This window comes from Nyctereutes procyonoides, unplaced genomic scaffold (genome assembly GCF_905146905.1).
Source record: "Nyctereutes procyonoides isolate TBG_1078 unplaced genomic scaffold, NYPRO_anot_genome, whole genome shotgun sequence".
NCBI classification, from domain to species: Eukaryota; Metazoa; Chordata; class Mammalia; order Carnivora; family Canidae; genus Nyctereutes; species Nyctereutes procyonoides.
In genome coordinates, this window is record NW_026575139.1 from 38,988,785 (window position 1) to 39,015,955 (window position 27,171).

Genomic DNA, 27,171 nt, shown 5'->3' on the forward strand with positions numbered 1-27,171 from the left:
TACCTATTGAGTTGTTAAGGACTTACTGCACAAAAGCCCAGCAATAAATGATCTCTCGATTCTAGGTGAATGATGAAATGCAGCTTTGAGTTAATGATTCCAAAGTTGCTTTTTGCAGGATTTTAACTGAGGACTTTTTCAATAAACATAAACCTTCATTTTAATACAAAATAAATATGTACTCAATTATTCCCACCAACTTCAATTGTTAGAAGACAAAAGTTTAATGAAAACTGGTCTCTGGATAGGTAAGAATCCACAGGGCTAAAGAGTTACATGGGACTATAGTAGAAATTTAAAATAGATGCTGAAGTAAATGTTACATATTATCATCATCTGATTCATCTTCTTCCTTTAAGGATTCCTGTTAAGAGAAAGATAATGCTTAAAATCAATTTTTAATATTGTTACAACAACCTGAATCTAATTAATAAGCACCTTGTTATTGAAAAGCCTCTAAAACTGAAAGATGAACACTGACTTCAGAATAACACTTCAGAATAACATACATACCTAAGCAAAGGATAATTTATCTTGTTCTAACAATCAACTGACTGTATTCTTGATAAAATAGTATGAAAGCATTAAATGTCCTGGAAAGCCCTTACCATTTTCACATACAGAATTTTTGGAACCAGGGCAACCCTATTCCCATTGAGGATAACCTAGAAAATTTCTATCCTTAGTTCAGTTCAACTCTAGAGTCTTATTTATTAGAAATCAAGTTCCTTTATTATTCAACACTAACTTTCATACCTTTAGCTAGAGGAGTTTTCATATTCTGCAGCTTACCTTAGCGTATTTCTCTGCCTCTTCCCTTATATCTTTTGGAACAATTTCATGTCTTCCTTTAGTTACTGCAAATTAAGCCATATATTTAAATGAATGAGAAAAGAGGACTACATTGTGATCTGCAATACAACATAATCTACCGAATCCATAGGTATAATACATCTAATGTTAAAAGTTGTGCCATGAGTAATACGTGATGCTCCTCTTTTCTGGGTTTTCTCCACGCCAGACTGTCCAAATTTAGTTCTTATGGAAATAAGTTATGCAATTATTTATCCTGATGCTATGCTAAGTCCTGAACATTTATTGTAGAGCATGATTAATTTTTTTAAAACTAGCCTTATTACCATTGCTAGTAAGAAAAAAATTTGGTGATTTCTCAGTAAATACATGCTTCAAAAAAGTAAATAAACCATTCACAACAATTAAGCAGAACTTCCCTTTCAAAAATACTACCCAGCAAATTTGTTGTAGCTTCTTTGATTAGAAAGGCACTAAGAGGTAGAACACACTTTTGCAATACCTATTGCACTTGAATTTATGCATATTTGACTCAGCAATTCCACTCTTATGTATATGTATACATTATTACACAAGACATCCACAAGTGCACAATTCATCGTAGTGTTATTTTTTTTTTAAAGCCCACTGGAAAGAGCCCAACTAACCAGCAACAAAAGAGGAAATGAATAAATTGTCCATTATTTGGACAACATTAACACTATACAGCAAGGTAAAAGAACAAATCCGTACATAACACAAATGATTTATACAAATAGAATGTTGAAGAAAAGAAATCACAGATAAAAGAATATATACTGTGTTACTCACTTGTATAAAATGGGTTAGAATTCAAGGTAGGTTACCTTTAGGGAGAAGGTAGAGAACTATGTATTCAGAGAGGCAAAGAGGTGATTTGGGGAACTGGTCTATTTGTTGACTAGAGACTGGTTACATGAGTGTATATATCCATGTTATGATAATTTATCAATTCATTTGTTATTGGTGTACTTTTCTGTTTGTATGTCATTACTAAATTAAGATTAAAAAAGGGAAAAGAAGGCCCCCAATGGTAAATTAGGTTTAGTACAGATAACTCAGCAAATAAAAGTACAAAAATGACTTACTTTCACCAACCCAGCTGAGCTCTAGTTCAAAAGCTTTATCCTTAACTTCATCATGTACTATGTAAATTCTAGAACACGAAAGAGAAAATTAACATTTGGTTATCTATAAACATGTACCCCAATCAGCACAAATTAGAACACCTACGCCTAATATGAATATTTATAAAATTATAGACACATTATAGTCTATACTTATGAACACATCTAGGAAAGACAGTAGGGGTGCCTGAGTGGCTCAGTCAGTTGTGCACTGGACTCTTGATTTTGGCTCAGGTCATAATCCTCTGGGTCGTGGAATAGACTGGCTACATGCTCAGCTTAGGGACTCTACTTGAGATTCTCTGCCTCTACCTCTGCCCCTGCTCTCCCTCTCGCTCTCCTTCTTGCTGTGTCTAAAATAAATCTTTATAAAAAGATAGTAAGTTACACAAAGATTGATATGAAATTGAACACTCACTACAAAGGAGTACTTTCAACCCAGGTGGTTTATTCTGATACAATTGTAGACACAAACTCAAAGATACCTCAAAAGGAATACAAATTCAAATGGGAAAAGGCCATCATTACAACTACCTTTTTATATTTATTACATTAAGTGATTATTTTAAAAGCAAATTTATTAGTTTGCAGTTCATTACTGGTCTCTTCAATCTGAATTCCACAAATATCCTCTTTAAACCCTTTATCCATTTTATAAGAACCATATGCCCCTTAACCTGGCTTTCAAACTATAATACATGCCAAATTGCAACAAACAAGGAGACACATTCCCACAACATTATTAAAGTATCAGAGCAAAGCTTTCTTGTTTCACTTTTTCTAGCATCTTGACACACCACCTTGGAGGATATTTTTAAAGCCTTGCTATAATTTGAGAAAGCATCTTAGTTTTTCTAGACTAAATAAAAGATAAATAGTGCTCCATTTTTATTAAATAAGAGGGATGGTTTTCCTACATAGAACTAATTAATGTGGGGTCTACTGTTACACCTAAACATAAAAAGGTATGGTAAGTGCTGATTTCCAGAAGCACTTCTCAGTGAAAGAAATGGAGTTTATCATATTTAAACTGTTGTACAGGGGCACCTAGGTACCTCGGTTGATAATGATCTCCGAGTTACGAGATCAAGCCCTGTGTGGAACCTGCATAGGATTTCCTCTGCCCTTCTCCACTCCCTCTCAATAAAAAGTAGTAATAAGCTATTGTATAATTCAGTAAGGATTCTTTATCTTCCAAGCAGTTTTACTAGAAGATAATTCCCAGAGTTCCTTGTGTTATTAACTGACCATCATAGAATGGGTTCTGCTCCTTCAAAGATGGAAAGGGAAAAGGTCTCTTGGTAAAAAGAGAGGAAGAAGATAATGTGGCGGTAGCAAGAGTGGTGACAATTAGGACAAAATCATAAAGCACTTGAGTATGTCATCATAACTGTCAGTTTAGGGACACTTGGGTGGCTCAGCAGTTGAACGCCTGCCTTCAACTGCGGGATGTAATCAAGTCCCACATCAGGCTCCCTGCATGGAGCCTGCTTCTCCCTCTGCCTGTGTGTGTGTGTCTCTCTTTCTCTCATGAATAAATATATAAAATTAAAAAACAAAAATTTCTTACAACTGTCAGTTTAGAAGAGATAGATAAAGGGTAATAGAGCTTCTAGGACATTTCCCCCCACATGTATTAATTGTAAACCTGAGACATTGGTAAAGTACTGACTTAGACCCTGTGATGTAGTTCTAATGTGGAGTATTAGAGCTCTTAATTCTCTGAAATACTATGGCTATTACTTTTAAACCTGAAAAGCTGGCTGCAAAACTAGCATTTTACTGGATTTGTTTGAAATACTGCATGCCTATATTCTTTGATCTGGAAGAATCATGAATTTTGAAGCATTCCACCCAGATTTAAGGACTTTGTTATTACTTCTTGCAGTCACATAAGCATTCTGCTCTGTGTACCTATAATAAGAACTACTTCAGGCTTTCTTAAAGCTGTTTTTATGTGTATTAAAATACTGTTCTTCTCATCTTCTTAGCAAAACTTTTATGATTAATGTATCTTACCCAAAAGATATTGTGCAAATGAGCCAGCTTCATGGTTCACATGTGGAAATAATTAGCTGTAAACCTAACATAAAGTTTGTAAGCTAAAATTCCTATTATTGGGACCTGAGATTTGAGAGAGGAGGAGCTATTAAATGAAGCTCCTAGAGGTCCACTGTATCCTCCTACTCTTGAGTTCTTTCACCTAAACAGTTTTATTTTGTCAAAAGTTATTTTTTCATATCCCATTCACTGTCACTTGAAATACGGGTATTCTCCTTAATGAGAATTTTTAGGATGTTAAATTCACCTTTTAAAAATTAGGCACTAAGTTTTTTTTTGTTTTTTTTTTTTAAGATTTTATTATTTATTCATAGAGAGAGAGAGGCAGAGACACAAGCAGAGGGAGAAGCAGGCTCCATGCAGGGAGCCCGACGTGGGACTCGATCCCGGGTCTCCAGGATCACACCCCGGGCTGCAGGCGGCAGTAAACCGCTGCGCCACTGGAGATGCCCAGGCACAAAGTTATTTTAAGACTATTATTAATTTTATTTGGGACCTTTATTATTAATTTATTATTAATTTCATATGGGAAGATCAAATGAAATATTTGCCAATGATAATAAAAATTTTAGCTTACATTTTTGCAACTTCTTTAACAACATCACGGCAGGTCATTTCTTTCATCTATAGAAAATAAAATACTGAGTTATGAGTCAAAAGAACTTCATTTATGTAACTATTTTCAGATTCTTTTCACAACTTTATCAATAGCCCATGCTTTCCGCATAGTCTCAGATATAAAATCAAAATCATGATATTAAGAATACCAGTCATGTTAGGAAATACACAAACCTAGTATGTGGGACTAACTACAAAAGCAACTGGCACAGGCTTCAAAAAATTAGTACTAGAGGGTGCCTGGTGGTTCAGCTCAGTCAGTTACGTGTCCAACTTTTGATTTTGGCTCAGGTTGTGAAATGGAGCCCCAAGTCAGACTCGATACTCAGTGTGGAACCTGCATGAGATTCTTTCTCCCTCTGCCCCTCCCTCTCCTTCAAAAAAAAAAAAAAAAAGTACTGGGAGAAGGATAAGATTTAAAATAGAGATATAAATGAAATTCATAGTGTGAGCCTTAATTATATCATGGCTTGAAAAAGTTACAAATGACACTTGAGATTACTAAGGCAGGTTGATTATATACTAAATATTTGGGCAGCGCTGGTGGCTCAGTGGCTTAGCACCACCATCAGCCCAGGGCCTGATCCTGGAGACCCAGGATCCAGTCCCACGGCCTGATCCTGGAGACCCAGGATCCTGTCCCACGTCAGGCTCCCTGCATGGAGCCTGCTTCTCCCTCTGACTGTGTCTCTGCCTCTCTCTCTCTCTGTGTGTGTCTCTCATGAATAAATAAATAAAATTAAAAAAAAAAAAAAAAGGGTAGCCCTGGTGGCTCAGAAGTTTAGTGCCACCTTCAGCCCAGGGCCTGATCCTGGAGACCCGGGATCAAGTCCCACATCAGGCTCCCTGCATGGAACCTGCTTCTCCCTCTGCCTGTCTCTGCCTCTCTCCCTCCCTCTCTGTCTCTCTCATGAATAAATAAATAAAATCTTTAAAAAAAAAATAGACTAAATATCTGATCTCTTAGGTAGGATAATGGTATTCTACAGAGAAGAATGCTGAAGCATTTAGGAATACAGTGTCCTGTCTGTAATTGTTTCAAATAGTTCAGGAAAAAGAATAAATGAACAGAATACTGGAAAGTAACTGTTCTACCTAGATGGAGATGGCTGTTGTGCTATTCTTAAATTTTCTGATTTAAATTTTTTCATGCTAATTTGGGTATGAAGTAAAAGAAAAGAATATCTATCTCTTCATATTTTTGCCCTTATTGGTTAAGTTCTTTAATTAGTGAATTTATCATAATATAGGCAAACTTAAGCAAGCTTGAAGAAGTACTTTTTTTTTTTTTTTAGATTTATTTTTTGAGAGCAAGCATGAGAGAGCACAGGAGTTGGGGTAAGGGTAGAGGATGAGAATCGTCAAGCAGCCTGAGTATGGAGGCCACCTGGGGCCTCAATCCCACTACCCATGAGATCAAGACCTGAGCTGAAACCAAGAGTCAGACACTTAACTGACTGAGCCACCCAGGTGCCCCAAAACAGATTTTAAATGACCATTATATTTTTATATATGTTCATGAAATTTTTACTTCATAACATTCTTGGTAAGCAACATCAGAAGAAAAACAGGCCAGAGCAATGATGTAGAACATGGGATGGCAAACTCTATAAAGAGCCATATGGTATATGGTCCCATATCCTCTTTGGTCTCTGTCCCAACTATTAAACTCTATTTTTATAGTGTGAAAGCAGTCAGTAACTGAATATGACTGTGTTCCAATAAACTTTAGAAAGAAGACAGTGTGCCATAGTTTCCTGACCTCTAATTTAGAGCATGTTTTTGTCACTTATTGAGAAACATGTATGTATACTTAAAGTGATCTTTCTTCATTCTTAGGTGGGATTTGTTGGTATACTCCTAACCTTTAGGATTTAACCTCAGAAGTATAGATGACTGCTCTACATACTGTATTTTCAAATTTCTATGTAACATTCAGGAAAGTTGAAAGCAAGGGAGAAAAAAGAAGATAGGAACTTAGCACCACGCCAAGAAGTGTGATAGACAAAAACAATTAAGGGGGGGGGTACCTGGATGATACAGATTATTAAGCATCTGGAGGCTAGGTCCATCTGGAGGCTAGGTCCTGATCTCCAGGTCTTGAGATTGAGTACCCACTCACGCTCAAGCACTCATGGAGTCTGCTTGAGATTCCCTTCCTCCCTCTACCCCCTCCTCCTGCTCGTACTCTCTCAAATAATCTTTAAAAAAAAAAACTGGTCTAACTCATGAGATCTGTCCATAATCAACATATTCTATGACTTTCACCAGTGCTTTTCACATAGAATTGGGCTTCAAAAAAGTAAAATAAAAAGGAATTGAGCTTACTTAAATGATCTCTTAAGGTCTTTTTGTCAATTTTACTAAAATATCAAACATGAATTTGGCTATTAGGGTCTGTAATGTGGAATTAAATTCCAAACACTAAAAAAAATATTGTCTAAAACCTGACCTTAAGTTGAATGAATAATTAGTTGAGCAAGTGTCCAATACAGAATATCAAATATATATAAAATTTTTTCTCCCCGTAATTTACCAAACTACTGATAAATCATATGCCTGCCTTCAAGGGAAGTTTCTGATAAGAGTGGATACTATTTCAACATTAAATCAATTGATTTGTCTTAAAGGAAAACCAGCACATTAAAGAAAAAAACTGTGCTCGCTTCGGCAGCACATATACTAAAAGAAAAAAACTTTTTTTACACTGATAATTTATGGCTCCTGGGGAACAAAAAATTGGTAGTTTTAACAGGTTTTATGCCTTACTTAGCTAGGAACAAAGGAAAGGGAAGCACCAGAACACAGACTGTTAACATAAAACTTCCTAAATGAAAGGTGTGCTCCAAAAGAAATGATACAGTAAAACACCAGAGTTCTCAACCTAAGGCTCACAGAGCTCCCTCCATGAATAGGCCTCAAGTATTGTGAAATTATTATTACTATTTTTTAAAGCAGGCTACACACCTAGTGTGGATCCCAACCTAGGGCTTGAACTTACGACCAGGAGATCAAGACCTGAGCCGAAATAAGAATCAGATGCTCAATTAGGTGCCCCAAGGACTGTGAAATTATATGAAAATGTCCATGTGGGGCAGCCCAGGTGGCTCAGCGGTTTAGTGCCACCTTCAGCCCAGGGCGTGATCCTGGAGACCCGGTGTCGAGTCCCACATTGGGCTCCCTGTATGGAGCCTGCTTCTCCCTCTGCCTGTGCCTCTGCCTCTCTCTCTGCGTCTCCATGAATAAATAAATAAATGAATCTTAAAAAAAAAAAAAGAAGTCTATGTGTATTTATCTGGATCAAGGGGTTTATCATCAGCCATCAAAATTATAAAGGGCTCCATCACACAACTTATAGGTGTCTCATATATACAGCTTTCTTATTCAGTCTCACATACTCAGAAAGCTCTGCTCAAAACAGCAAACCACACTCCACGTATCCTTAAGACTAAAAAGTTTTGTTTGTGGTGTTAAAACTTCACTACATGAGGATAATGTTGTAGGAAAATTCAAGCATTAAATATGTATTACCTGAAGTTTTTCAATTTCTGTCTTTGCAGCTTGCCTGGCTTTGCCAATGGCACAACCCCAATAACCCTATTTAAAAAGGACACAAACCAAAAAAATATATTATTCAATTAAATTCATATACTATCCTAAAATAGTGACTACAACTCTTTCTATTTAAAGGTTAAAAGGATGTTAAATGATTTTCAAAGAAAATATGCAGATATGTAATGAGCATTGGGTATTATATAAGATTGATGAATCACTGATCTCTACCTCTGAAACCAATAATACTATTTTATGTTACTTGAATTTAAATTAAAAAGTTGTATATTGCAGGCCTCCCGGGTGGCTCAGCGGTTTAGCGCTGCCTTCGGCCCAGGGCGTGATCCTGGAGACCCAGGATCGAGTCCCACATCGAGCTCCCTGTGTAGAGCCTGCTTCTCCCTCTGCCTGTGTCTCTGCCTCTCTCTCTCTGTCTCTCATGAATAAATAAAATATTTAAAATATATATATATATATATATATATATATATATATATATATAAAATGCAAGCCAAATGTACAATTGTGAATTTTCTATTAGTGACGTTTTAAAAAAAATGAAAAGGTAAAATTAATTTTAGTATGGTATTTGCTTTAACCCAGTGTATCCAAAATGTATCATTTCTACACGTATTCAATATTTAAAAATACTGTATTTTTTTTAAAGTATACAAAAAAAAGATAATCTAATGAACATGAGGGGGCTGAAAAAAAATTAAACAATTCTAGAATAATGTGGACTATTTTTAATAGAGGTGCTATATAAGAAAAACAAATTAACGTTATATATACTTCATGAACTAGAGACATTTTTTAGGTTAGGAATGAAAAAAATTTTAACATGAAAAAAGAAAATGAGGTAAGTAACTGCTCAATTCAATACTTTAAACCATATTTTTGTTACATTGAAATTCAGTTTTTTAAATTAAAGGATGCTATTTACATTTGTGTATAATGACAAAATACAGTGTTTTAATTAGTAAAAACCATAAATATCTCAGAAGAGAGATGAGGTAAGTAAAGACGCAAGAAATCCCATTTAAAATAATTTCTTTTAAAAAAATAAAAATAAAATGATTTCTTTAAAAGGAAGGTATTAGTTTTAAGACCTTGTTAATATTTATCACAATAAAGAAAATGCCACATATTGAAATTTTTATGTTCACTATGCAGTTTCTGTAAACAGCATATTGAAAGCCATCAATCTTTCCTCTGCCTCATATCTACAGGTTGTTATTAATGATAATTGTTACTTTCCTTGAATTAATTTTAAAGAAACTTCATACAATCCAAAAACATAATTTTACATGCTAATGAGATACCATTAAACAAGAAATAGAAATTCATGATTCAAAATTACTCACATATGAAACTCCTGATGGGTCAATCATGTAGAGCTGTGCACCGTCATTCACACTGTAAGACCCTAACATGAAACTGCATGAAAATAATAGTTTAAACCGTGGTTCCTAATACCATAAAAACATTAAAAATACATTAAACACAATTATATTTTCTAAGATAACTAATATACATAATTCATAAGTACTTTGATGAGGTAGTTTACATAAAAACTAGTATATACTTGAAAGTGTTCAAAATTCATATGGCTTACTGATGAAACTTTCCTGGGAAGACAGAAGTGTAGACAAAGGAGTAAGGACACATGGAAAACTAATGAGAAGTCCCAAAAGGTAAAAGCATACACATGAAAAAGTCCAAGATATAAAACCATTGGGAATACATTCAATCTGTCTCAAACTCTTGTTATACCCCTCATTTCTTTCTTGGCTATTCTATACCCCAGGATTCCTCCAGTTATTTTTCTACAGTAATCCAAACTGATTTAATGTATTTATATATATATATAATACATATACAATACATAATATATATTATATATATATACATATATATGTGTGTGTGTGTGTGTGTGTATTGACAAATAAAAATCAGACTGCTAAACAATCTAGTGATTTTCTGAAACTTGTGAGTTTACCCTGGAAGTAGAAACCAGTCTCATCTTATGTATCATTTCATGTACAAACTACCTATAACAGCCAACTGTCCCAATTCCCACCCCTATCCTATCCTTCCATCTTTCTGGAAACTCATCTTTCAGAATATATAACTGATTTAAAAAATTTTAGAAGATTTTATTTATTCATGAAAGACACAGAGAGAGGCAGAGACATAGGCAGGGGCAGGCTCCACGCAGGAAGCCTGATGTGTAGGACTTGATCCTGGTACTCCGGGATCACACCCTGAGCCAAAGGCAGACGCTCAACCACTGAGCCACCCAGGTGTCCCTATAACTGATTATAATTTTAAAACTTCCACATTTCCTTAGTATGAAACAGACTTCTATATGATCTTGCCCCTGCCTACATCCTCAGTATCCCTCCTACCAACCAAGAATACCTGACTACCTCTGCATTACCTGAAATGCCCATGTAGTTTCATACCAGTCCTTCTGCATGAAATACTTTATCATTCCACCTCCATCTCACATTGTTTTCCTTGCCATCTCTCCCAAGAAAGCAGCCATTCCCTGATGCCCCACTAGAATCAGTGTATATCTATATCCTATCACCTATAAAACTATCCATGAAAACATTCATCTATGTATCCCGCCCTCACACACATAGCTATGACTCACTCATAGTAATATGCTCAATAAATAGTTACTGAAAAAGTTCTCGACTATTATTCTTCCCTCAAAAATAGAGAAATAATGAATTCGGAGTGTTTAGAGGTTAACAAAAGTTGAAAGGTATTCTACAAAGTCTGAAAGCAAAGTGTTTCAATGATTTAAGTGAGAACCTTAACAACTAATAAAAAATGTCCACAGGCCTCACTTAGTAGTAGTAGAATAAAACTCAGGTTTCCTTTGGTATCTGTCCTCAGTAATTTAAATATGACTGATCATAGACAACTCAAATGTAAGACTGTAGCTAATAAACTTTCAACAGCAATCAGATGTTAATAAATGTTTTACTTTGACCAAAGAGGACTGTTTATTAAAGTTACAAACTAAACATGTCTTTTTAGGAATATCTAGAGTCCAGCAGCCCGGGTGGCTCAGTGGTTTAGCGCCGCCTTCAGCACAGGGCCTGATCTGGAGACCTGGGATCGAGTCCCATGTCAGGCTTCCTGCATGGAGTCTGCTTCTCCCTCTGCCTGTATCTCTGCCCCTCTCTCTCTCACTGTGTCTCTCATGAATAAATAAAATCTTTAAAAAAAAGAAAAAGGATTATCTAGAGTCATGACAGGTCTGTGATCCCTATTTAAATATTTACATGTATTCCAACCTCAGCTTTCCCTCCAAAATAAAAATACCAGCACTTCATCTTAACAACAGAAATAGGAGGGGATCCCTGGATGGCTCAGTGGTTTGGCGCCTGCCTTTGGCCTAGGGCATGATCCTGGGGTCTCGAGATCGAGTCCCGCATCGGGCTCCCTGCATGGAGCCTACTTCTCTCTCTGCCTGTGTCTCTGCCTCTCTCTCTCTCTGTGTGTGTCTCTCTCTCATGAATAAATAAATAAAATCTTTAAAAAAGAGAAAACTGAGAACTGTAAAATGCAATTTTGTATGGATTCACTGTGGACTGCGAAAAAACTCCCAATTAAGAGCATTGCATCTAACTACTTAAAGTGTATCCAATGGAAATTAACGACAACACTGAGGTATCCCTGTAGTTGGCTACCTAGTAATGACAAAAGGGAATATAATTAACATCAGTTTGGGGGCACCTGGGTGGTTCAGTAGTTGAGCGTCTGCCTTTGGCTCAGGACGTGATCCTGGAGTCCTGGGATCAAGTCCTGCATCAGGCAGGACTGGGAACCTGCTTCTCCCTCTGCCTATGTGACTGTCCCTTTCTCTCTCTCATAAATAAATAAAAGTAAATAAATAAAATCAATTTGTTGTTTCCTGAGAATGCTGGGGTCTGACACCAGAGAATTTTTTTCTAGTTTTATTGAGAAATAATTGATATGCACAACTATATACAGTGTACAGCATGGATTTACATATATTGCAAAATGATTATAATAGATTAACATCCATCGTTTCATAAAGATACAAAAAAAGGAAAAAAATTTTCCCCTTGTGACCAAAATTCTTAGAAAGTATTCTGAACAACTTTCCCATATGTGTTAACTACAATCATCATTCTGTCATCCCATTTCTAGTACTTAATAACCTTTATACCTTTTGATTAGCTTCCTCCAGAAAATTTATTATAATCAGATTAAAGCTATCCTAGGAGTTTTTTATCATCACTTCAAATTCGTAATCTTTTTCATTATTCAAAGTTTCTATTTTGATGTACACAGTTTTAATCATTACCCTAATATTTCTCAGTCATAGCTCATACTTTTAAGGGTATAAAAGGGTAAGATACTGGGAGAAACAATACCTACAGTACTGATCGGACCGAATGTCTCACAAAATTTCATACCTGCAGCCAAAAGGTCTAACAGCACTGTAAAGTGTATATGCGTGTACATACATGGCCACTCTGTCTGCAAGATGCTACAAGGGAGAGAAACAGAAGAGCCTATCAGTAAATTTCTCTTACTGTTCAAAAGGCTCTTCAACATATAATCAACTTACTTTTAATGGAATGTTATAGCCAAAATTAGATCTAAAGTTGGAAGCTTCTTCTCTTGCAATGTCTGCTAAAGAACGAGCATCGGCCAACAAACCCGCTACTGCCTGAAAGAAAGTAAGTATCAATTTAAGTAGATAAATACATTCCTATCACAAATCAAGGAAAGTGTGTAATTACTGTAGACTTATTAATACTTTAACAAGCATCACATTAGAAATACTTTGGCTTAAAAGTCTTTATAAGGCACTCGCATTTTGATTGGGTGAGATCAAAATAAATGTAATTATATTCAGAAATTTACAAAGTGAGACTTCACGGTTTTGTTCAGTGATGATATTCATAAGGAATATTTCTATAACTAATCCTCAATGTCTCCCAACTTACCAGTTCACTATAAATAAGCAACACCACAATAAAACTACTAGTCTTGATCAGGACTGATCTCTATTTAAAGCAGTTCTAGGGATCCCTGGGTGGCACAGCGGTTTGGCGCCTGCCTTTGGCCCAGGGCGCGATCCTGGAGACCCGGGATCGAATCCCACGTCGGGCTCCCGGTGCATGGAGCCTGCTTCTCCCTCTGCCTATGTCTCTGCCTCTCTCTCTCTCTCTCTCTGTGTGACTATCATAATAAAATTAAAAAAAAAAAAAGTTCTATGTTCAAGTTGCTAAAAGTTTTGGTCTAAAAGGCACAACCTCAAACCTCTTTCAGCTTATTGACTAATAACTACAATGACAAACCAAAACATGACAAACCACACATCTTCCAAGACTGGTAGCCTACAGTCCTGAGAGATGCTAGGGCACTGTAGTAAACTCAGTTATACATTTGGAATTTGGGGGGATACAGTTGTTGGAGTAGTTCAGTTTCAACATTAGATCATTCAGTATTCCTTTCAATGCCATAATATTGTTGAGCACTTGGGTTGCTGTGATAATAATAAGTACCATATAATAATCCGTGTGGAGCAGGAAATATGGGGGGGGGGCGCATGTAATCTGATTCCCAAATTTAGGAAGTTGTGCAGTGCATATTAGTAATCTTGATTGTTTAAAAATAAAAATACTTTAATTGGATGTATTTTTTTCTCTTTCAGCTATTAAGTTTTCAGGACATCAATACTAACTTGTTTGGACCTAAATGCATAATCAGAACGATCAGATATTTCTTTGGCATAGAAGAAGTCACAAAAAAATATTTACTGAAACAGTACTAGGAACCAAGAAAGTCCAGGAACCACCAGCTTAGGAGATTTACAAAATTTAAAAGTAAGTAATATCAGATTAACAGCCTGTTTTCTATTGCTAATAGTAGTCATGATGAAAGTTTCTAAACAGTGAGCACTCATTACATGCTAACTGTTTTATGTAATTTTTAACCTTGTACCAACTGTTATGAGGTAGGTACCATTACTACTCTACTTTTGCAGGTGAGGCAACTGTGTTTAGGCTAACTTTTCCAAGGTTACAGCCAGTAAGTTTCACCATTTAAGGAATCTTCTGTTGCTTTGGAGAAAGCTTACTGTGAAATCCAATAATTCTCAAACCACCTGAATATGACAACTGTGGAGACAGAACATTAATCCCTTCATTGTCTCCAACCCTCTTCAACATGTGATGTTTTGCCAATTTCCAGCTAGAAGGAATACCATCAGTTTCATGGTTTTAAATAACAAATGGAACAAATTTTAAAGTTTTTATGACAACGTTTTCGTATCACTAAAGTACTTTGAAGCATACATTATTTTTTTTTTTTTCAAAATACACCTACCTGTAGTTTATTCTAAGTGAAAGAATGCGTAATTCACTAGTTGCCTCCTATCAGCTAGGTTATATCTGGCAAGTTTCATCAAAACACACCAGTTTCTTTTTTTTTTTTTTTAATTTTTTAATTTATTTATGATAGTCACAGAGAGAGGGAGAGAGGCAGAGACATAGGCAGAGGGAGAAGCAGGCTCCATGCACCGGGAGCCCGATGTGGGATTCGATCCCGGGTCTCCAGGATCGCGCCCCGGGCCAAAGGCAGGCACCAATCCGCTGCGCCACCCAGGGATCCCCAAAACACACCAGTTTCACACTATGTGTCAACTATACTCCATTTTTAAAAATAAATAAATATAGAGGTCCACAATGACAGAAAAAAAGCCATATCACCGTTTCACTAGCAATAATAAATTTGTTCAGGTGAAAAAGTATGTTCAGAAAAAATAATCACTGAAGAAACAAAAATTATCTGTAGCTTTATAGTTTACTAGTTATATTTTATTGGTCCTTTTTGTGTTTGTATGTAACATCTCATTTAGAAATATCAAAGATGATAACAGCAGAGTGAGTGGATCCTATAAAATCTCACCCTGCAGAATGGACTCTGAAGTAACACACAAGCCATGCGGACCCAAGTCTGAATCCCATTTAATTCTTTACCAGCTGTGAATTTGTTTTCTTATCTGTAAAAATGGGATTAATATTACTTTCACTTGAATGTCAGACTTACACAAGATAATTTATGTAAAGCAGTTCTAGCACAGTATCTATCTAGCACACACATTCTCTTTTCTTCCTTTTCTGAATTTCAGTAAACAGGGTTAGAATCACTCCTTTACTGATTTTGCTTATTGTTCTTATTGAACAAAGTCTGACATCTACATAGGATGACTTCAGTATACATCAGTAATGTATTTATGGCTTCACTTCTAATTATGCATAAAATAGATACATTGATGTCAATGAAGCTATTAGAAAGGATGTGTTCACTTTTTCTCTCATAAACATCCTTTCTTGGTGCTCCCACCTTACTAAAAAGGTATTCTCTATCTGATAACCTCTTCAACATGACAGTGATCCCCACAAGAGATACGAAAAGATAAAGATTCTATGCCTCTTAAGCCTACACCTTATGTACACTCCCAAGATCTCTTTTCTACACAATTTCCTACCCCTTTCCCCTCCTCCTCTTCTTAAGACAATTTGATTTTTCATAGATGTCTCCAATCAGGTTATAAGAACATTACCTTTCTTAGTGAACTGTTCACAAGCCTCTGAGATTACTTCTATGGCTGCTCTCTGTTTCTGCCTCAAAGCTAAAGTAATAAATGGGTTCTTAAAATCACATTTTAACATATTCCAAACAGTTACTTCATAAGAAATTGGTCAAGGCAAAAAGGAACATTTTTAAAAAGCGACCTACCATTCCAACATGCCGATCAACATTAAAAAGTCGTTTGTTGGAACCTTCTTCATAAAGTTTAGAAAGGACTAACTTTTCTACCCCAAAGACAACGCCATCTTTACATCTGATTCCAATAGCTGTACTGGAACAAGTAGAAGAAGGTCAGTTTTTTTAACTGAAAATAATAAACATCATAAACAAGTTAAAAAAACGTAAAAATAGGTAATATTTAGTTTCTTAAAGTACGCTAGTACTTTAAAACAAATACATTTGAAAACTAAAAGAGGACAACCTAAAGTGTGATAAATCAGGTACATATAAATGAACATTAGGTGACCAGGAAAATCTAGCCTATCATGACGTAAAAAGATGTTAATCCATAAGCAAGAAAAGATCCAGCAAAATATGTGCAAAATGGCAGTGTCTGACATATATCCATTTCATAACAAATGATTTAGTTCATGTCCATTAAAAATAGTACATAAAATGCATAGAAAAGACAGATTATATATACAAACTTAAAAAGTTAACAGTGACTAATCAAGGTGAAAATAATTCTTTTGCTCATTTGCTTTTTCTGCAACAACCATTGCTTATAATAAGTATATAAAAGAATATAACACACATTTTATACAACTGCTTTAAACAAAATGGATCTTAATCTCTTAAGTAAACTGTGGAGAAATTATGTTTTACCGTTTCAAGATAAAAATACATCATTAACTTTGTTCTTCTAATCCTTTTAATAAAAAGGAAATTCTGATGAGAAACAACCAGAAAAATGAACAAAGCCACACACGAATCTCACAAAAAAATTCAGACACTCTTTCCCTCACATTTCCAGTATCTCTAAAGGCTCTCCTTTCAAGATTAAATATCTTGGCCCAACTTTGAAAACTCCTGAGAATCTACAAAGCCCATCTACCTTATTAAATTTCTTATTATAGGAACGCCTGGGTGACAGATCTGCCTTTGGCTCAGGGCATGATCCCGGCATCCCAGGATCGAGCTCCCTGCATGAAACCTGCTTCTCCCTCTGCCTATGTCTTTGCCTCTCTGTGTTTCTGTCGTGAATAAATAAATAAAATGAAGAAAAAAGAAGAAAGAAGGAGAAGAAGAAGAAAAAGGAAAAGAAAAAGAAAAAAGTAAGTAATTTTTAGGGCAGCCCAGGTGGTTTAGTGCCGCCTGTAGCCCAGGTGTGATCCTGGAGACCCGGTATCGAGTCCCACGTCAGGAATCATGCATGGATGGGCAACCCAGGTGGCTCAGCAGTTTAGTGCTGCCATCAGCCTAGGGTGTGATCCTGGGGTCTCGGGATCGAGTCCCATGTCGGGCTCCCTGCATGGAGCCTGCTTCTCCCACTGCCTGTGTCTCTGCCTCTCTGTGTGTGTCTCTCTCATGGGGAAATAAATAAAATATTTAAAAAAAAAAAAAAAAAAAGGAATCCTGCATGGAGCCTGCTTCTCCCTCTGCCTGTTTCTGTCTCATTCTCTCTGATAAATATCTCATGAAATAAATAAAATCTTAAAAAAAAAAGAGCAGTAATCTTTAAAAGCTGTTTTAATATTTAATTAAAAAAAGGAAAGCAGTAATTTTACCAGATAACAACCCTTGAGTACCTATCTTTTTATTATTACCATAATGAAATGGAAAGTACTCAAACATCAAAATATGGCTACTTAATGGAAAAAGTACTAGTAAAACTGTTTTAGAGTTAGAAACTTTTCATGGAATACCTGTTTTTACCTCCAAACTAGGTCAGACAAACTATAGTTATTTACACCTAGATGTGTATACAGCAGACTTTTTTTTCCCTAAAATGAACAAAATGAGCCTGTCAACTTCAAGGAAAAATGGACACTATTCATTGCCTGTGACAAGTCTCAAGTTTTCAAGCATAAATTGGTAACATATTCATCACTGTGAGCTTGTCTGTTTCCCAATACTTACAAATTTTTATGATCACATCAGTGGTGACATTAACAAGTGTGATGTTTCCAACAGTTCTGATAGGTAGATGAAATATATCAAATTTGGAAGATCTATTATAGCACAATGAATCAATATTTCCCAAATGACCAATTTACAATGTGACAAATCAAGCATTGGTAAAACATCTGAAGTGCAAGACAACAGATTTTAATGTTAAACTACAAAAAGTTCATCATTAAATTTTTGGATGCCACACTGCAACCGACCTTTAAAAAGCTATCAGTCCAGTTTTGGTATAGTATCAAAAAACATCCATAATTATCTGAAAAGGCAGTTAAGATGTTCTTCATTTTTCCAACTACTTATCTGTATAAAGCCTGATTTGCTTCAACAAAAGTAACATATTGAAGCAGAAGCAAACATGAGAATGTCTTATATTAAGCTTCAAATAACTACTGAGATTTATAAAAATGTAAAACAATGCCAGTCTTATCACTACATTTATTTTATACTGTGGAAAAGTTATTTTTCATTTTTAATTAATGTTAATTTAAATTACTACTTATATTAACATATAACTGTGATTATTTAAAATGAATTAAATGTTTTTTGCTTTAATTCCTAATATGATACATATTGACAGATCCAGCAACATGCATAAATAAAAGTTCTTTGGGGTCATGGTGGATATTGACAGAACTCAAGCCTAATAAATAAATGCTCTTTGGGATGCCTGGGTGGCTCAGCGGTTTAGCACTTGCCTTCGGCCCAGGGCTTGATCCTGGGCTCCCAGGATTGGGTCCCACATCAGGCTGCCTGCGTTGAGCCTGCTTCTCCCTCTGCCTAGGTCTCTGCCTCTTTCTCTCTGTGTCTCTCATGAATAAATAAAAAAAAAGCTTTAAAAAAAATAATAAATGCTCTTTGAAGTCCTCAATGTTTTGGGGTTTGGTGTTTTTCTTTTGTTCTTTTTACAAGTAAAAGAGGGTCCTGAGATCAAAATTTTGTATAATTTTTGTTCCAAACAATCTAGCCCTCATTGCCACATTACACAACCTTCCTTTACTGTCTGGACTCCTCAATGAAACTAATAAGGAAAATTATAATTTAATCTTTCCCCTTTTTTCTTGTGTATATTACCTTCAGGGGCATACTTTTAGAAGATAGTTGTGATTCACTTATGTATCACGATCTCAGGGTCCTGGATCCAGCTTTGCCTCAGGCTCCATGCTCAGCAGGGAGTCTGCTTGTGGTTCTCTCTCTGCTCCACACCCCCATCTTAGCTCATACTTGTGTATGTGCTCTCATAAATAAATAAATAAATAAATAAATAAGTAAGTAAGTAAATACTTTTAAAGGGGATCCCTGGGTGGCGCAGCGGTTTAGCGCCTGCCTTTGGCCCAGGGTGCAATCCTGGAGACCCGGGATCGAGTCCCACGTCAGGCTCCCGGTGCATGGAGCCTGCTTCTCCCTCTGCCTATGTCTCTGCCTCTCTCTCTCTCTCTCTCTCTCTCTCTGTGACTATCATAAATAAATAAAAAATAAATTTAAAAAAAAGAGAATATTAAAAAAAATACTTTTAAAAACCTAACAGGTGGTCAAAAATATTTGACTTTTAAACTCCCAAGATTAAATTTATTTTTTAAAAAAGAACGGATATCCCCCAACCCTCCCTTTTTAAAAAGATACTAAGTAATCTCTACACCCAACACCTCAACCCCAAGATCAAGAGTCTGCATGCTCCTCAGACTAAACTAGCCAGGTGCCCCAAGAATTGATCTCCTTTTGATGCCAGAATATAACCCTAAATTATTTTGCTAATAAACATTTTCTAACTATTAGCTTATATGTCAGACTATTATGAAAATTAATATACAATCTAATTTTTCTGTTTTCCACATTCTGTGCTCAAACAGCACTTAAAATTTTTTCAGATGTTTTTACATATATTTCATTCTTACAGTAAATAAAGTATGTTAAGTAGTTAGGGTAGAGGTCTACATCCTAATTTTACAAACAAAAAAGGTAACATTCAGAGGTCTGAATAGAGGCACCCTATAAAATATTTCCATTAAGCAGCAGCTAGAAGGAAAAATCACAACTTCTGGTTCTCCTTCAATATCCTATACCAGGTTACCTAAACCCCTTTAAGATGAACTTCCCTTGGGCAGCCCCGGTGGCGCAGAGGTTTAGCGCTGCCTGCAGCCTAGGGCGGGATCCTGGAGACCGTGGACCTAGTCCCACATCAGGCTTTCTGCATGGAGCCTGCTTCTCCCTCTGCCTGTGTCTCTGCCTCTCTCTCTTGCTCTCTCTCTGTGTCTCTATGAATAATCTTTAAAAAAAAAAAAAAGATGAACTTCCCTGGTATTTTTTTCTGCATAAGGAAAAGTTTTCTGCATTTTTTCCTTATACAGAAAAAAATACATTCATTTTTAATGTTTCAATTTTAATTAATTTGCTGTAACTATTTTAAACCATATTCAGAAATACGTTATAGAGGGGATGCCTGGGTGGCTCAGCGGTTGAGCATCTGCCTTTGGCTCAGGGCATGATCTCAGGGTCCAGGGATTTAGTCCCGCATCAGGCTCCCTGTGGGGAACCTGCTTCTCCCTCTGCCTATGTCTGTCTCTCTCTGTATCTCTCATGAATAAATAAATAAAATCTTTAAAATAAATAAATTCCTAAAACATAGATCCTCATAGCCTAGTCTCAATTTTCTGTGTTACATATGGTTTCATAATGCATCTCCAGTTTTTCTCAATCATGACTTCCTTTTCCAGCTTTTTATACCAGTGAAAATACAACACTGCAAAGAAGAGAAAAACAATAGCTTCTTCCAAGTCTTTCTCCAGCTCCTTGGTCTAAGGGCCTATTTTCTCTAACAACAGGAAGAAAATATGCAAACTTTTTCTTGAATTTGACTCTCTTCTGAACTCTATCAAGCATCTATATGACAGTGACAAACAAAAACATTTCAGCCTAAAATTCTTAACAGCCTTACTCCTATAATAATATCAGATACCAACAGCTTGTAAGTACCAGTATCTCTAAAACTACAGTATTTAAACACAAAATAAACTAGCTCCATTACAAATCCTATAAAAGGACTTAAAATATATTTTTGCTCAAATTTTTAACATTTCATAAACCATTAGGAATCCATATTCCAGGGCACCTGGGTAGATCAGTGGTTGAGTGTCTGCCTTTGGCTCAGGTTGTGATCCTGTGGTCCTGGGATCGAGTTCTGCATCAGGCTCCTCACAGGGAACCTGCTTCTCCCTCTTCCTATGTCTCTGCCTTATCTCTCTCTCTCTCTCTCTCTCTCATGAATAAATACACAAAGATCTTAAAAAAAAAGAAAGAAAGAATCCATATGCCTTCTTTAATCAAACAACGACACAAAAGATGAACTCTCATTTATTCATTAACTATTGAGGGCTTGCTATGTGTGAGCACATGCAAAGACAAGTGACAGTCTCCAAGTGAAATTCCAATAATCATACATTACAGGTACTAGCAGAAAGTGGTACTAGCACAAAGTATTTACACGTGGATTTTTCTAAAACTCTGGAAACATTTCCCTACTCCACCTGTACTCCAAAAGTTTTTATTATAATGAAAAAATTGGGCTCAAACACCATTTGTTTACTAGCCTCCCCAAAAAAAATCCATTATGAGATGTTATGAAATAAATTATATTTGAAAAGTCTTTTAATTTATCCAAAATGCAAAAAAAAAAAAAAATTTATCCAAAATGCCCAAGATACAATGATCATATAACTGCAAAATTTCATCAATAAATGACTCATAAAATTTGTCAAAAAGCCAGTAATTTAACCAAGATGTTACAGGGGTACCAAAGAATCATTTTGGTGCATTACTCTCAACAATAAAAGAGAGAGTGAAGTAAGTCCAACAGGAGGAGAAGATATCTTACTGTTCCTACATCTTTTGGAGTGTGGCAACAGAATAGAAGAAAAAAAATCCTGCTGGGACAAAGGTATCTAACTGCATAGGACCGTTTAAAACACAAGGAAATAAAAGATGAAATTACAAAGTAACAAATCTAGTGGCCATGGAAATAATGACATAAATCAAGAATTTTAAAAAGGATATGGGTGAGCAGGATAATGAATTTGTTTTTATGCACTACAGTTGAGACACAGTAGAATGTCTAAGTGGATAATCTTGGAGCCAACTGAAAACTGTGGCTCATGGAAAGATCTGACCTAAAAAGAGATCTGGAAATTACTAATAAATTGAGATTAGTTTAGGGCACCTATTATTTTGTCCCCAAGTAACATAACAAGGCCTAATTACCAAAAATATAGAAAAGGAGATATTTAATATCCAGTTAAAGTATGCTAAATTTCAAGTAAAATAATGTTTCTTACCTACTGTTTTCCACAGCCTTCATAGCATATTCAACTTGAAAAACTCTCCCATCAGGAGAGAATGTAGAGGCTGACAGGTCATACTAGGAGGAAAAAGGCAACAATAAGCTTAAATTATGTATCTTTGGCAGTAATAACCTCATCACCTTTCTTTCTAAATGGTTTACACATCAGAAATGCGTGTTAAAGGGTGCCTGGTTGGCTCAGTTGGTAGAGCATGAGGCTCTTGGTCTCAGGATTGTGAATTTGATTCCCACACTAGGTGGAGGGAGGGAGGAAGGGAAGGAGGGGGGAGGAATGTGTGCTAAATCTCAAAGATTTTGCTTTGAGGAGAAAAAGGATGCATGTCAGAGCAGCAACAGCAGCTAAGAGAAAGGCTACTTTAGATCTTGCCTACTGAAAAGCAATAGAGAAGTGCCTGGCTGGCTTGGCTCAGTAGACCATGCAACTCTTCATCTTGGGGTTGTGAGTTCTAGCTCCACGTTGGTGTTAAGAGAACTTAAAATCTAAAAAGAAAAATAACAGATACAAGTCCAGGTAAAGTAAGAATTTTTTTTCCAAAAAAAAAAAAAAAGAATTTTTTTTCCACACAGAACACAAAGTTCATTTTTGTACAAAATAGAGATAATCTGGGTTCCATACCACCACAATAAAGTTAATACCACAATAATGTGAATAATATTATTTTTTTTACTCCTAGTGCATATTTACTTTTTTATTTTTTGTTTTGGGTTTTTTTTTTTTTTGAGAGAGAAAAAGCAAGCCAAGAGAGGGGCAGAGGAAGAGAGAGAAAGAATCTCAAGCAGGCTCCATACTCAACCCAGAGTCCAACACAGGACTCAATCTCAGGACCAGTTATCATGAACTGAGCCAAAATCAAGTCAGACACTTCACCAACTGAGCCACCCAAAAGCCCCTAAAGTTAGGTTTACAGGGTACTATAGTCTACTCATTGTGCAGTAGCATTATGTCTTAAAAAAAGGGGGGGGGGGTATATACCTTAATTTTAAAAATACTGCTAAAAAAAAAAAAAGCTAAATATCATCTGAGCTTTCACTGAGTGGCAATCATTGATCACAGACCACCATAACAAACTTAATAATAATGAAAAAGTTTGAAATATTATGAGAATTACCAAAATATACATAAGGAATTACCAAAATGTTCACAGACATAAGGTGAACAAAAGTTGTTGGAAAAATGGCACTAACAGACTTGCTTGATGCACAGTTGCTACAAAACCTTCAATTTTAAAAAGAAAAAAAAAGCAGTATCTGTGAAGTGCAATAAAACAAGGTATGCCTATAGCATGGTATGGTAGAAAAAGAATGGGAGTCAGAACAGGTTAATTCATTGCTGTAGCACTAACTGAAGGACATTAGACAAAGAATATAGCATTCGGTGCTTGCTTTGGCAGCACATATACTAAAATTGAGACGATACAGAGAAGATTAGCATGGCCCCTGGGCAAGGATGACATGCAAATTTGTGAAGAGTTCCATATTAAAAAATATATATATAGCATTCAAATATTTAATAAGCATCTTCTACATGTAGTCACTATAAGGGAATATAAGAAATACTCATTCTTGAAGTCTTTAATTTCCAAATAGACCAGGTGCAAATCTAGGTGATGGAAATACAGCAGTAAACCAGAAAAAGGATTATGATGAATCTAAGACGTGGTGAACTGACAGTCTGAGAGCCTAGTACAGACTACATGATCAGGGAAGGCCTTGCTAGAGCAGTTATATTTAATGACTTAGGCTGTAGCCAGACCTAAATAACAAGTAACTAGACATTTAGGATATGGGGGGGTAGAAATAAGCCTAGTACAATGAGGGAACAGAAATAGGCCACTGTGTCTTGAACACTAAGTGGTAGTGAGAAAAGTAAATCACATCAGACCAATGTAGAAGATTTGTACATGTAAAGATGTTCATGTAAAGACCAAACTATTTTGAGTCTCCTAGGCTAAAGTAGGAAGTTTATATCTTATTCTCAATTCAACTGAGAATCATTGAAGTCTAAACAGGGATGGGGGGTGGGGAGCATAATACAATCTACTTTTCTTTTTAAACTTCATCTATAGGGAATCCCTGGGTGGCTCAGCGGTTTAGCATCTGCCTTCCACCCAGGGCATGATCCTGAAGACCTGGGATCGGGTCCCATGTCAGGCTCCCTGCATGGAGCCTGCTTTTCCTCTGCCTGTGTCTCTGTCTCTCTCTGTGTCTTTCATGAATAAATAAATAAAATCTTTAAAAAAATAAAACAAAAAAAACTTCATCTATAAAACAAATTGTAGAGGGAACAAGGATGGAAGCAGAGATTAAGTATTCCAAAGGTGGTGATTTACACAGGGAAGATATAAAAACAGTATTTTTGAGGGTAGAATAAAACAAAACAGAAAACACGTTGCTGCTAATGGCCTGGCTCTAGGAGTAAAGAAATTCAACGTGAATCACAGACCTTTTTCACTTGAGCAATTAGAAATGGACCATTCACTGAGCTGAAAATTGTAGGAGATGCAAAATGGCACGGAGAGAAGGAAATGCAGACCTCTACTTTGGACATGTAGTTTTGAAATGCCTATCAAGCAATCTAGTGGAGAGAAATGTCAAGTACAGGTCTTCATACCTGGAGTTCTTGGGAGAAGTGAAAACCAAAGATATGCCTTCAACAGTGGTGCTTCTTTAGTATCAATTTCCTGATTTATTAAATGAGGATTCTTAACTTTGCTATTGTAATACTAAAATATCTCACTTGTTTATATTTATCAAGTATTTTTAAAGGGTTTTCAGAATGAAACACTATCAATTGAAGGTAATATTAATGTACTTACTAAGCCAATTTGCTACAACATGCATAACTGAGCATCCACCAATTCAAAAATGTTATGACAAACTTAGCATCTCATAACCTAATGAATTAAACCGTTCCAAGCATAAATCTCCTATTATCAAACTCGGAACACCAATATCTTGGCTAATGCTGAGAATCAAAATCTTGTTTAAATTAGGAACTGGTAAATTTAGAAAGCCATTATTCAATGCCTTTAGTGCACACGACCAATAAATACTTTTAAACAAAAACTAGATTTTCGGGGATCCCTGGGTGGCTCAGCGGTTTAGCGCCTGCCTTTGGCCCAGGGCGCAATCCTGGAGTCCCAGGATCGAGTCCCGCGTCGGGCTCCCAGCGTGGAGCCCTCTTCTCCTTCTGCCTGTGTCTCTGCCTTTCTCTCTCTCTATGTCTATCATGAATGAATAAGTAAATAAATCTTAAAAAAAAAAAAAACTAGATTTTCTATATGGAGAACTATCCATAAAAGCAAGAAGCAAAAGACTGCATATGTGAAGTACATTTAACACAGCAAAACACTCAACTGAACAAGTTAACAAGTTCAACTCCAAAATCCTCGACGGGCGCCCGGGTGGCTCAGCGGTTGAGCATCTGCCTTCAGCCCAGGGCGTGATCCTGGAGTCCCGGGATCCAATCCCACATCGGGCTCCCTTCTTGGAGCCTGCTTCTCCCTCTGTTTGCGTCTCTGCCTCTCTCTCTCTCTCCCCCTCTCTCTCCATGTCTCTCATAAATAAGATCTTTAGAAAAAAAAAAAAATCCTCGAGTCTATTCACAGAAGCGGTTAAGTCCCTAAATAACGATTTGAATGTTTGCGGTACTGACATCTCGAAGTGATGTTAAGTAATTTGTACAGGAAGAGCTGGGACAGAAGAAAAGCGTGAAGGGCTCTTGTGATTGCACTTTTCAGGGACCCCTGGTGGCTCAGCAGTTGAGCGTCTGCCTTTGGCTCAGGGCGTGATCCAAATTCAAACATCGAGTCCCACATCAGGCTTCCTGCATGGAGCCTGCTTCTCCCTCTGCCTATGTCTCTACCTCTCTCTGTGTCTCACATGAATAAATAAATAAAATCTTAAAAAAAAAAAAAGAGATTGCACTTTCCAGACAATGTTTCTATCAGCTCTGCCCCGAAAGGGGTTGCATGGACTCCTACTGAGCGGGCCATCAGGGCGCTCGAAGGCAAGATGGGGAAGGCCCGTGAGTCAGCAGCACCCCAGGACCTACAAGAACGGTCCACGGAAAGCTCCGTCTCAGACCTCCGTGGTTCCCAAGGAGCGAATTGTCGCCCAAACCCTTCACACGCTACTTCGGGCTCCACAAGTTTCCACTTTCGGTTTCCCTAAGCAGCCAAAGGAGGTGACTCAGCGACCCAAAGCGCCCCCCAGCCCACAGCTGCGCCGCCAAGGCCGCACACCTGAGCGGAACAGCTTCGGGTCTCGATCGCCGCCCGCGCGGGCCTGCAGATGTAGCGCGGGAGACCGCGGGTCCCCAGACGACTGGGAGCGGCCTACTGGGCCGAAGGCCGTCCCGGCGCACCCCGAGGCGGCGCACCCCGAGGCGGCGCACCCCAAGCCGTCTGTCCCAGGCCCCGTCAACGCTAATCTCTAGGCCAGTCAGTCCATTACGCCAAAGGATAGCAAACTCACCCCGGTGCCGATAGAGCTCATGGTGCACAAACGTCCCGGACACCACCGCCGCCTTCCAAGGCCTAAAGCCCTCCCCCAACACGGCCGCCCGCGGACTAGTAACAGGCTCTCTCACTGGCTGACCTTTCAGCCAATAGCCTTCTCCTCTGCGGCCCTTTCCTTCGAGTCGGCCCGAGGAGCAGAGGATTGTGGGGGAAGCGGGGGCGGGGGGAAGCGAGCGAGACGGGCAGTGCGCGTGCGCAGAAGCCAAAGTGCTGGAGCGAGGGCGAGGTGGAGGGCTGGCTGCCTTCCTCTTCGACTTGTGCGTTTCTGCGTCCCCGAGCCTCTCCTCCCACTTCCTAGAGATTATTTACCTTTTATATTATCCCCTTCTTTCGC

The 27,171-nt window shown here is 37.2% G+C and overlaps 1 protein-coding gene and 1 non-coding gene across 2 annotated transcripts; one reads left to right on the forward strand and one right to left on the reverse strand.

The window, feature by feature from the left end:
• Positions 1 to 200: 200 nt before the first annotated feature.
• On the reverse strand, positions 201 to 26,908 carry PSMA3 (proteasome 20S subunit alpha 3). The gene is made up of 11 exons (XM_055304337.1): positions 26,794 to 26,908; positions 22,292 to 22,374; positions 15,987 to 16,110; positions 12,805 to 12,906; positions 12,650 to 12,723; positions 9,554 to 9,626; positions 8,169 to 8,234; positions 4,597 to 4,643; positions 1,920 to 1,987; positions 793 to 857; positions 201 to 364 (listed from the first exon to the last, which is right to left on the reverse strand). Exons 1-11 carry the CDS (start codon positions 26,812 to 26,814, stop codon positions 320 to 322), a joined length of 768 nt encoding a protein of 255 aa, XP_055160312.1. The 5' UTR covers positions 26,815 to 26,908; the 3' UTR covers positions 201 to 319.
• LOC129496518 (U6 spliceosomal RNA) lies at positions 23,693 to 23,799 on the forward strand. The gene has a single exon (XR_008661793.1). It is a non-coding gene; the product is annotated as a U6 spliceosomal RNA (small nuclear RNA).
• Positions 26,909 to 27,171: the final 263 nt, after the last annotated feature.

Excerpts from the sequence above, each read along its gene's own strand:
- PSMA3 (XM_055304337.1), bottom strand. The coding sequence starts at position 26,814 with ATGAGCTCTATCGGCACCGGG. Across the intron at positions 22,375-26,793 it reads TGAGCTCTATCGGCACCGGG|TATGACCTGTCAGCCTCTAC; the intron begins GTGAGTTTGCTA and ends TTTTCCTCCTAG. Across the intron at positions 16,111-22,291 it reads AAGGCTGTGGAAAACAGTAG|TACAGCTATTGGAATCAGAT; the intron begins GTAAGAAACATT and ends TACTTGTTCCAG.